Source organism: Mya arenaria, chromosome 7 (genome assembly GCF_026914265.1).
Source record: "Mya arenaria isolate MELC-2E11 chromosome 7, ASM2691426v1".
Classification (NCBI taxonomy): Eukaryota; Metazoa; Mollusca; class Bivalvia; order Myida; family Myidae; genus Mya; species Mya arenaria.
In genome coordinates this window covers 42,695,654-42,708,582 of record NC_069128.1, presented here as the reverse complement: position 1 = coordinate 42,708,582, position 12,929 = coordinate 42,695,654, and the positions used below count along the sequence as shown (strand labels likewise).

Sequence of the window (12,929 nt, the reverse complement as noted above, 5' to 3'; positions counted from 1 at the left end):
TCATTTTATTTCATTGGCATATAACTCCCTTCGTTCCTAAAATGTTTTAAAAACAAACTGTAGTATTCATAAATAAGCTTTATTTTTTCTATTGAATTCGTTTTATTCCTGTTTTGTCAAGTTCACAGTAGATCGTGTTTATTGCACTTGCTTGAGGCTTGTCTTATGGCCTGCGACAATTTTAATTATTGTCTAAACAAATCCGATTGCCCGTGAAACAACATTTAAATAAGATATTTCGAAAAGGGTAATCCATTATTTTTATCAAAACCCATTATGACGTATTTTAGTGAGCTCGAAGGTCAAGACGCATATAACACATTCTCACCATCGTGCTAGTCTCAATGTAATCGTATGTTGAATCATGTTTGCCTCTGTGAAGGTCACCGGAAAATCCAGAGGAATCATAAGAAATTGACCTTTGATGACCTTTTGGCCGTTCTGGCTGACCTCTTAGCTGGTAAATGTAGCGCTGTAAAATACAAAACATACTGGTATTCAGCTTAATTAACAATCATTAGTTTCTTAAATACAACCGCTCAATCAAGAACACTGGCTTTCTTTCAAAATGTTCATGAGACACGAAAATGTGTGTGCATATAAATTGTGTATAATGTAGCAAATAGATGAAACTTTAGTTTAAACGTTTGGAGAATAATCAATTTATTATTGCAATATACGAGTACAGAACTTTGTCGATCTTGACAGCATACCTCATTCCCATTGTCATGGTTTGTAGCGAAGTGATAAGGGGTAGAAGATAACTCTCTGTCGTTAGGGTTAGAGGAGTCTTTCTTCTTAGAACAACGTGATCGAAATTCGGTCCTTCCTATTTTGTTTTGGCTGAAAATGCTTTCAATTTATATTCACATGTTTGTGTTCTTTCAGACAGCAAAACTGTGTTCCATATTTAAAAAAAGATTGTTTCGGATATTAACAACTTGCTAATTATGTAACAGTATTTAAATATTATTAAAATTTTCCGGAGCAAAAAAAAATAAATATTTCACCTCCGGAAAAAATATAATGTATTTTAAAGCATTTGTTTATCGTAATTACTTAACTTAAAAGGAACATATCAAATAGTCCATTCATTGGAAAGCAATGAATAAAATACTCTTTGTTTATACCTGTCCATCTGTTGCATCTTGTTTTTTCTTACTATGCAAACGATTATCACTATGGCAACTATGATGACAACTGCCCCACAAGACCCAGATATTACTGCTATGTATTTTGCGGGGAGTGCTAGTTTCTCCCTCTCAATTTCACAGTATGTCCCATAGTAGATATGGCTGTTTGTCTCTTTACACCTGCATTTTGTTAATATATTTTGATAGATATGGGTTAACACTAGTTCGCTTATTGTAAGTAATAAACTTGAAGGCAATACAAAGTGATTCAAAACTGATATATTTAATGAAACAAGCAGAACGTACCCACAACATGTAAACACTCAGTCAAAAACACTATTAGCAATATCGTTTTTTGGTTAAGTTCTATTTATAATTATAGTTTGGCAATAAATAACTGAATTATTAATCATTTATGAATATTTAGACCGCATTTAATATGCCAGGATCCATTTTTGGGTGGTCCCTTATATAGCTTTTTGGCAATGTTCTGCAACGTTTTTATAAACGATGTGGTTACCCAGTGCCATAAAACCGGGTTTATGATTAAACTCTTTGATACTGAGCTTGTTTCTGTAGATTTTCACATAAGTATGTATACTACAGGGACAATCCTACAAGCATAGTAAAATTTAACCAAGTCACGCAAAGTTAGGAAACAAAACACAAAACAAGACACACAACACTTCAAGACAACATTCAAATGTCATCATTGGTATTAGTTGGAGTAACCGCATTGTAATAATTCAGTAAGATTCAAACCAGTTTTCTGAGCGCTGAATTTCAAACTTGTTCTAACATTTATCAAACGTTAAGAGCATACGGGCACAATACATGACCAAACAAAGGAAATCTAAGTTTTAAACAACCACTAAGTTTTGTTAGTATTAGGTTTGGCAAGTTTTCGTTTGGAAGATAAAAACCTTTCAGACCATCTTTGTAATAACTTTAATTACCTGCATTCGATGTCATTTGTAAATTCATTGAAAAAGCAAGTCCCTTCATTTTGACACTTAAGTTTCGATTTTCTACACCGATGAGTGCATGTTATGGTGTACGAATCTCTTGAACACTCGTATTCGTGTGAACAAAGGTTGTCAATATATTCACAAGATCCGCTCGTCAGAAATTCGCTGGCTGAAAGTAAAATAATGCGACCGCAAATGCTCATTGCAACTCAGATGTCAAAATATAATATTCAATAAACGAGTAATTCGATACATGAAAATAGTATTTTTTCTTATGATCAAGTAAGGTGTACCAACCTTTTTTATTCAAGGTTTACGAATCGTTCTTTTTCATACATTTATATTTGGTACTTATATATATCTATCAACGTACTGATGACATTGCATACCGTTTTTCAAAGCATTTATGGCATCTATTGCCAGTTATTGGTCCGGCTTTGTTTGAACAACTTCTCCATTAGGAAAATTAACATTCGTAGTTGTGTTAACTCTTATGGCAATGTCCTGTTTTATCTCAGTGACATTCTGTCTACTATCAAGTAGTAGTTTATATACGCATTTAATCGACCCATAACTGAAAAGATAAACGAACATTTAACGTCAAGACTTGATCAAAGTACTTGACTAAATAAATGAAAATAATCCTACTTTACAGGTTCATATCAGTATGTTATTGTGTGACAGATAAGATTGATCGCGTACACCCCTCCCGTCTGTTCGCGCCACAATTTTGTTAAATGACGTCATACCGGAACTATTATGAAAATTGATATTTTTCACAACACGACGTGCGATTACATTTTTTTCTTACAGTGAAACGGGCTAACATAAGTGAAACATTAAAATGATATTTGATATTATTAAAACTTACCGTTTCAATCCACCGTTATTTTAAAAAAGTACAGACAAGCATGACATAAATAATATTTCCTTTAAAATAAAACGATACAAATGAAAATTAGAAAAAGGATATGAGAAATAACATTTTGCCGTCAGCATAAATAGCATAAACATATATTGTCCTAGAGTGTTTTATGCAAAATATAGAAAAAAAAATTGCCGAGATGTGTCAACATTTGAAAATGTATTGTTAATGGTTTGGGATGTAAAACAAAATACAATCAGTTTTTGTGGGACAGCTAGTCTGGTTATTAGAAACTTTCAAAAAGGCTTATTCAAGCAGCTATTCATTTCTTTGTTCGTGATTATAAACAAATGCTTTAACAGCAATAACTTTGAATAAGGCAAACTACTACTAAACGAACTGAACTATAGAGGAATACTAAATATAAATATAAACATGTCTGCGTAAATATACCTTTGCTCAAAACGTATGAGTACATTCAAGTTGAAGAGAAAACTTCCACTTCAGAAGTATTTGGCCTAGTTGCTGATTTGGTTATAGGTTTGGTTGATGGAAACTGTGTTGGCATTGTCAACGTATATTCGTGTAGTTGACTGACCAGTGTTACCTTTGGTTTCAGAATCGGTTGTTTCAAATGAAGGACTGGTGGTTGTATAAACATTGGTTACCGCAGATGAATAACTTGTGGTTGTCCGTGATGTAGAAAGATTAATTGTTGTCGTTGTTGAAGTAAAATTGGTCACAATAGCTGAGGGACTAGTTATTTTCGGTATTGTAGAAACATGGTTTGTCGTAGCTGAAGCTATTTTTATTATGTTTGGTGTAGTAACATTGGTTGTTGTAAGAATGTCGGTGCTTGTAGTAGTTTGATTCCCGGTTCCTGCTGTTTTCGTAGAATCTGTGGCTGACGCATTTGACAATGACACCAACGATGCTAAGACAATAAATGCCACTGAAAGACAATGTTTCAACGTCAATTTATACATGAATTTATGTGATGAACTACTTAAGGCTTTTCCCAATATAACATTTCATTTTTTATCAATGTTTCAGTTATGTAGTTCTTTTAGCATTGGTAAACCATTTTGATGTACATGTTTCATTTTGAAGTTGAGCATTTTTCCAGTTGCAGGATGACCCTTATTTGCTCATTTGCTTATGCAACACCTTCTGGGAATGCTGGCGTTAGGAGATGTTAATATTTAAACTAATGTTCTTTTTTGGAAGAAATGTTTTGATAATAACATTACCAAAAAAGCATACCAGTCCACTATAATGCATTAAAAAGTTTACCTTTTTTATTGTACCCATCATATTTAATGGTGCTGTTCGGAAAGCCAAAGTAATAATATACTAAAACAAGCTTGTCCTTCTGGTGTTGATAAGATGTAGATGTCTTTTTTGTTCTTAAACATCATTCACAAAAATATATGATATATTATAAGATAGTTAAAGAGTTTGTTTAGCAATTGTATTGCTATATAAAGGGAAACCAATACCTGTTGTCCGAGGCAGATTACTGCAGTTTAAAGCCATGATGAAACATCTAAAAAAATGAAAAAATACCTTACTTGAAGTTATTTTGATTACTAAAATTAATTGTCCATCATTTGCAATTCTATAAATGTCTTATGCATCCGGCTGTTATCTTGTTTAAGGAGAAACAGTAGAACTATGCCAAATGTTTTCAACATCGAAACACTCATAACTCGAATACCGTTAGTTCAATTAACTTGATTTTTCAGAAAGTGATTTCGGGCAATAAGGCGATTTTACCCATAACTCGAATACCGTTTGTTCAATTAACTTGATATTTCAGATAGTTGTTTCGGGCAATAAGACAATTCGTTTAACAACTATATATGATCCTTAGAATATATTTTTGTCCATTTTTCAAGTTTGGTCAAAGTTTTTGTCCATTTTTCAAGTTTGGTCAACAACTATTCTATCAAATATCTTGATACTTCACACTAGTGTTAGGTGCTATAAAATGATGAGGTTAGGCTACTCAATATGATCCAAAAACAAAGTATGGCCAATAACTGACAAAGGTATTTTGGGTAAAGTTTTTTCAGCATTTCTGACCATCTAATCCAGGCTAAATAGCGCTCTTTTCTTACATTTTCCTTTTAGCATGCGTCCATTTTTTCCTACTTCTTGTTAAGACATCCTTTCATTTCTACTTTTATGAGAAATTCTATTTCATAAATTTGATTTCATCAGTTTTTGTAAATTGGGTTTACCGATTAACTCGTAGGTCCGAAGCGGCGCATAGTAGTTAACTGAATTACTGCCGAACTGAGATGGTCTAATGGACATAAACTTTTAAACAACTCGAAAGTGTCGTTCATGGTTAGTTTCTCCACAAGTTTGGTTACATAGAAATAAAATACATTTAAACAGTTTGTAAGAAAATTGTGATCTGATTTTAACTACTTTTCTACGGGACAATACTGGAAAGCAAGCCTTTCTTATAAACCGTTTAATCTTCACACAAGTGTTCAGGGCCTTAAAACAAATAAGTAAGACAGCACTGTATGGTTGTTAATACAAGTTATGGCCCCTGATTGATTTCGAAAAGTGGTTATTGTTTTTCGGCACGTTAAGGCCTTTCATCAAATTTCAAAAATCGTTCATAAAGCGGGCATGATACTTCATCTTAATTTTTATTCAATAACATTACGATTGCTAACGTCATATGACCCTCAAAACAAATTTAGCTCCTTTTTATTGACACGCAGGTTTCAATATGAATTTCATTCATATATCTTAGAGACAAAGCAGCGTGTAGTCGAGCGCGCTGTATCTTGTGAAAATATTAGTTAAAGTTCATCATTTAGATCTAAATCATTAACATGCAAATGTATATTCTAATTTAGTAAAATTCCTTTGTCAATTTAATACTGATTCCAAACCTGTATCACATAATAAACTTTGTTCTGTTTTCGGTGTTTCCTACATATCTTTGTTGAGATCCTATCGATAAAACTGCTATCAATAATTCGATCCATTCAACATTCCTGGGACACCAAGATTTGCCTTGATGAAATGTTATCACGTGGTTTTGGTTTTTATTGGCAATAATGATTTACTTTAAACCTCGGGTATGACACTCTTGTGTTTTCAAACTAAGCTCAGACATTTTCTGCTGACAAACAAGGAAAACTCTGTCTTACAGGCATTCTTTAAGCATGATGGATGTGTGTGTATTCACGAAAATCTAAATTCTTGTATTTTGATTGTGTTATTAACAAAGTTTTTGCGTCTGTTTTTTTCTTACAAGCATTTCAATTTAAACCAATGAGTGTACAGTAAATTGATATAATAGAGACCGGATGTATTCAGTTTGAATTTTGATTTTCCTAGTTGAGTTGAAGATCGTTAGTGAAATAAGTTCGAAATTCAAGTACATCAAGTATAGACCTCACGTAGTTTTTATAAATATTATTGCTGTTATGCTTAAAATCTTAGGTAAACTTTACAAACAGCTCCATTTTCAAAACACAGTCGGAACAATTAATATTTTAAGCCGAATAAGGACCTTTAAATTTTAAGTTCATTTAGCAATGAGGTTTCTTTCCACTTCATTTTATCCACTGTTTTCCACTGTTCTCCACTGTTTATCAAATTCAAATACACAAGGACACACCGGTTCTCACATTAAGCTAAAACCTACATAAGTCTGATCATCATGGCTAACACGTATTGAATAACACCTAACGAGACATGATGTAGGTCATCAGAAATGCGTCCTATCGCAATATTACTTTTATTATCTATTTTGATTAGTTCCCTGTTTAAACGCACTGCTTTCCATTTAAACCTACAAAACTGCACATATATTTCAAATGACACCATTAATCAATTGCAATAATAAATTTCCTTGAATATAAAGGATACCCAGCAAATGAATACATTTCAAACAATTTCTTGAGGAAATAAAGTACATTCCTGATAAAATGAATATTGGCATGTATAGGTTTTGTACCGACGGTAGCGTATTACGGATTTTTAATTTTTAAATACGGCGTGCAGGAGCTTTGCTGATGGATTTTCGAAAGGAAATTGATAGTCATATAATTAAATTGTACTTTCGTTGTTTTGCTTTTAAATGATCTCGATGGTTTATATCCTGTATTTGTAATTGTGTCATAAAATAAATTAGAATCACCCTTGCCTGAAAAATTTAGAAGCAGTCAAAGCGCCGCAATCCTTGTTCATTGTTTCCATATATGAGTTTGTTTTTTTCTTATATAAATATCTCTTTTTTCGCAAAAAAATATTTTGACATATCTGCAAATCATTTTGACAAATCAGTGATACCTTCGAGTTGGTGCAAATAGTTAAAAATCAATAGTTCTTCTTAGGCTGATCGAACTATGTCAAAAGCTCAACAGAAACGTTTAACTCTCAATGTGCTAATTCAAGGTTTTCCATTTGTAACCTTAAAAAGAGTTAGTACGTCGTTTAAACGAGTAACGAAGTCATTTAAAGTGATACGTTCGTCGTTTCAACAAAATAAAAAAAAGCTTTTATTGTGTTTACGCATTTGCACCTAGCGGCAGTTAAGTGAATTTATGGTAAATCATGAAATAAACTATTCTTCTCTGTCAACTTTATCAAAATAGTTTACAGCAACCAGAGGTCATAAACAGCTTGTATCCTGGCAAGACTGATGCAGAGGCACCTGTGAGCAGTCTTATCTAGCTCGTCACGACGATATCTAATAGTTAATTTGGATATCATATAAAATCATTTTTTTTTTAAATTTCTTTAGATCCCTTATAGCTATGTGAGATTGTTCAGTCAATGATTTATCAATATATTTTCAATGCAGTCATTTAACGAACATTTGGTTGCATATACAGATATATACAAGTTACAGTAGATTATTGACATTCCACGGATATCGTATGTTTCGCTTATCTGCATCAAATTGATTCCACATCTGGTGAGAATTAATACGCATTTTTCTTTCATGCTTTTCGGTGAAATAGGGAGTAATATCACTGAAATAACAGCACTGCAAACTAAGGAGTGAATATAGCAACAATAACCTGCTGATAAAATCAATTATGGTTACTTCTCTTTGATTAAAACTGTCTACCTCAGTTTTGAACCAGTGAAGTATGTCGAAATAATACGAATTTGTTCTTAAATAAGCTTGCACACGTTTGAAAAATCAGTTTTGAAAATATACCGGTTAAAAGGTATATGGCGGTCCCAATTTAAGCGTTTTTAAAGCTTTTGCTTGCTTTCTCAAATTAGCTTTCCTAGTTTGTAGTGTGTATATTTAGCACGTGAAAAGGGTTATTAGGAAATATAAATATACTGTTATCGAGAGTGCACTATCAGTTGTTCTTTTTCTTCTTCCTTCTCTTCTTCATGCTTGACAATGCCATTTTAGTCAATCTACCAAATGAAAAAGTGTGTTGATGCCAGCATAAATCGTACCTTTCAGGTAAAGTATCTGTATGTTACATGAGTAGAAGCCTTAAAACATAATTAGAAAAACTGACGCCATACATGTTCGGCTGTATATCTACCCCTTTCGCCATGTTGCGTCCCAAAGAATAAGGAAAAATGTAGGAAAATATGAATATTTGCCTGAACGATACGACCTACCCGCTCCGCTGTCGCAAAGGTAGCTTCATAGGTGATGTGTATAAACAATAACTTATACGGTTTTGCCGTAAAAACGCATTTATTTACAAATAAAAACATGCACCAAACAAACTTTGGTAACGATTACAAAAAAAGAGGATACATTAGAGTGAAGATTTAACAATGTATATGTGTATTTTTTGCTGTCTAAATGTCTTATAACAGTTATTTGTCCTTTCAACTAAAGGTTTTTATGTATTTTTCTTGAATAGTAACGAATATCTTTAACATGTGCATTGCAGTGAACAAGTAGCTTCTATGATGATTTGTATTTGTAGAGAGACATTTATTCATTCCAACTTTAGTTCATTCACTAAATGAATAACATACATAATTTAACATTACGATACGTGATGAAACTAACTATCCATTTATTCCGGTTAATGTTACTTTAAAATAATATTCTGCTTAACAGCACAATGAAAACTACAGGGACACGCACACTGCAACCCTATCCAATTTGACAATGATCACCGCGTTTAAATCTTATTTAGTTATTTTGACGAATGTTGGGTCGCTGGATTTCGAACTGAAAAAACGACAACAGTTTCTATTTAACGTTGTTAATGTAAAAATAAACAAATAAAACGACATGATGACATTGCAAACCTTTGGAAACAGTTGATTGCATCTGCTTGAGACATGTCGTATTGCTTGTAATGATTTCAATAATGGCCGTAGAATTAACACTCGACAGTAGAACAATATTACAATGAGATATTTTGAACGAATTATTTAGGAAAAGCAAGCCTTAATTGTGAAAATTTAGAACTTATTTAGACAACATTAAAAAATGGTTATCCTGTAAAACGATTAAATGCCCTTCTGAAAATACAGAGAACATAAAAAATGACAGGATCAATAGCTCATTTCTCAAATGTTTTATAGAAGTGCAGTCAAAAAGTACATCTAAAATATAAAACCAGTCTTGTAAACTATGTATTGAGGTAAAGATAAACTGCTTTTAATCACATGTGTGTAGATTGTTCTTTTCAAACTGAATGTATAATATATGTATCGCTATAAAAGCTCTTTGAAGCAAATGTAACTATCATACAATAAATTATAATTTCCTTTGCCTTTACCTTTTCGGAAATGGTCTGAGTGCTTAGCACATCTGAATATCTAATCGTATCTTCAAAATAAATTATTCTCCTTTATATTTTCAACTAAATTAAATCATCGGTTATGATCACGTCAGTTATGTGAACCGACAGCCTTTTGCTGTCAACTCTATCAAATATTTTGCATCGTCCTAATGTCAGTAAACAGCTGGTATTCTGATAGGCAACGCGGATGTAGAACAAAACACAGTGCATCACGTGTAAGCATTCTTATCTAACTATTCACGAAGATATTTATGTGTTTATTCCGATAAGCATGTAAATAAAATATTTCAAACGCCCAGATAACTAGTCAATTTTTATATAAAGGCATTCAAAAAACAGTCATAATAAATAATTAATCCTCCTAAACATATACAGGCTTTCTTTTCCAACCACATAAACGTACTTATACTCTTCTCAATCAATAAGCTCTGGAATCCTTTTCCTACATAAAAAGAAAACAGTGATACTCTTAGCAAAGGAACTAAATTGAGAAACGAACAGAAAACACAGCTTTCTGTTCCCTGATTGGACAATCTACCGGGTATTAGGTTTTCAGGGGAGAACATAATTTATCTTCTTAGATCTTTGGTAAATTTAGTTCTTTATGGCTCTATTGTTATATTTAGCCTAAACTAGCTGCATATCGGGAACCATAAGTTCGCATACACTATAAACCAATGTTGTGAATAGGTTAATGTTTTGAGCTGCAATAACTTTACTTAGCCGAATAAAGTGTGTATCAATATATTCCAAAAGTCCATATGATAGTCCACATAGGGTTAAACATGTGGTATGATGTAGGGTGAAGAATTGATTTTTTCATTTATAATGCTGAAATGATAATTGCAGGGGCTAGCCCTAAAGCCTTAAATTAGCAGCAACGATCATGGTTCAAGGCAAAAGTATTCAGGTCCAACGATCATCACACAAAAGACATACAACATTTTAAGAAACACCCGTATAACACACTGCGGTTTATATAATTCACCATAAGTTTTAATGTCCGTACTTGCTCTTCATTCCGTAGTATGAACTTAAAAGTATATCACTATATTTTGAATGTCATTTGTTGTCAGGCCATGAAATTTGATTTTTATTTCTGACCAATACGTTTAAGAATTCTTCTAGAAAACAATTTATTATTTATCTTTTTTATGTAGAGATCTATTTACTCTGAAAAAACATGTTTACACCTGACCTTCCATACAAGTGACTCCACGTGCATTGTCTAAGTTGTTTGTTTATGTTTTTACTTACATTCTGTTTTATAGTTTTGAAGAGCAATGTCAAATGTTTCCATGCGAGGTGTGACACCAACGGAAAAATAAAATGTAGCAGAACTTTGGTTCTGCGTCACTGATTGATATTCCCATTTTACAATTGTAAACGACAGGCAATAGGCAAAACTATTATGCTATTTATGCTAGCCGTTAGGGTACTGTAAGGTACTTCGTATGTCACGATAAGAAAGCTTGTGCCATGCATTTAAACGCTAGACTGTAGATATTTCCCTATCGTCACATGTTGAGTCCCAAAGATAGTGTTTGTGAAGGATAGTGCAAGCGCCTCTTTGAAACAGCTATGATCGAACCAATCCTCGATCGCACTGACAATATCATAATTATAAAGGTGATGTATAAAAATATTTCTTGAAAGGTTACTGCTGTTGGAGTATTCAGGTATGTTTTCCACTTCTTGAGACCTTGCAGTGGTAAAATCAAATTAAATCATCAATAAGTATTCCATTATGTTACATGCGACAATTACAAATCCGGCATGCTCGCGTAATGTCTGAAAAAATAGTGTTTCCAAAACGTCCAAGATTATTTACGCGTATTAACGTTGAACAGTCATTAACAAAGAAGCTCCATTGCATATTGAGAGCAAAATCAGTTACCATTTTGAACAGTTACCTTACGTTGAACTAACTCCACCCACATTGGATTAGGATTTGAATTTTAGCAATACAATTTAGCTAAATACATAAAGTAAGGAATCATGTATAGAAATGCTCAACTCTAAAACGTAAATGTAGGAAAACAAATGCCAGAAATGATAATTTGCATCCATTTTGGCACAATTTGAATTACTAACGTAATACATCACTATTGAAGGATATAATCAGTAAAATATTCTTATCAGATTTATTTTATAACGCAGCTTTAATGGCGTATGAAATTCAGTTCAAAGGTATATGTTAACTGGTATTTGGTTTGACACTGACTTTATTTCTATGTCCCTCAAAATTTTGTTGCACGTTAGCTGATGCATCGGCTGAGACATCTTTTCTTAGCTTGTCAGTATACGCTCATCCTCAAATCTGTTATATATATATACTATCATTTATTCATAAATCCGAAAATTGCATCATACAATACTTAATAACGCGGGGATGCATGATCACAACATATAAGGGGATATATAGGGGATATTATGATAGGACGGTTTCCTGGTGACCTGTATCACGTCGAGTTCGGTGTGTAAACACGTATACGTCGAGACCGCAGGTCGAAACGGAAACATGTTTACTCACCGAACGAGACGTGATGCAGGTCACCAGAAAACCGTTTTATCGTAATATTCCATTTATTACATACCTGCCTATTTAATTATTCCTTTTTATTTTTCGGTTTCAATTTGATTGAAATTTGTTACCGCCATCTGTCAAATGCGCGTATGAATTTGAATGTGTTAAGTAGTTTTGTTTAATGAAGTCAAGGGATATACATATCTACTACAGTGAAACAAAGTCAGAAGTTACAGAATTCATTTTATTGAGCAAAATAAGAACACAATATTTTGTATTAAAGCAAAATTAACAAATTGCTAATACGAGAACAATTATTAAATGTTACAGCACAAAAAACAACAACAAAAAACGGTACTTAATTTACGAGTATATACCAATCGTCATTTTCCTGTAGACGTTACGCGGCCATTTTTAACAAAGTAAATATTCGTGGGATATTCTGACGATCATAATTTGCAGAATTGAGGGAAGTTCGTGAGTCAATCGCTATTTCTATCGATGACGTGAATTCGCCTTCTTCTTTGTATTGGCGAGCTGCTCATATTTTTATGATGATAAACATGGATAATGCAATCATTTATGAACTTCGAAATGGCAAACAACTAGTTCACTGAAGTAGCTGTCTAGATAAATTGGAAGTGTTCTCTGCTTCGTGCTTAT

At 32.9% G+C, this 12,929-nt stretch overlaps 1 protein-coding gene across 1 annotated transcript in view; it reads right to left on the bottom strand.

Annotated features, from left to right (window-relative positions):
• The window catches only part of LOC128241158 (mucin-2-like), a 63,990-nt gene continuing 51,061 nt past the window's right edge, over window positions 1-12,929 (bottom strand). Inside the window, exons 17-18 of the mRNA XM_052958126.1 lie at window positions 329-472; window positions 1-36 (exon numbers count right to left, since the gene is read on the bottom strand). Of these exons, the coding sequence (XP_052814086.1) occupies window positions 1-36; window positions 329-472 (180 nt within the window). The remainder of the gene's footprint in view (window positions 37-328; window positions 473-12,929) is intronic.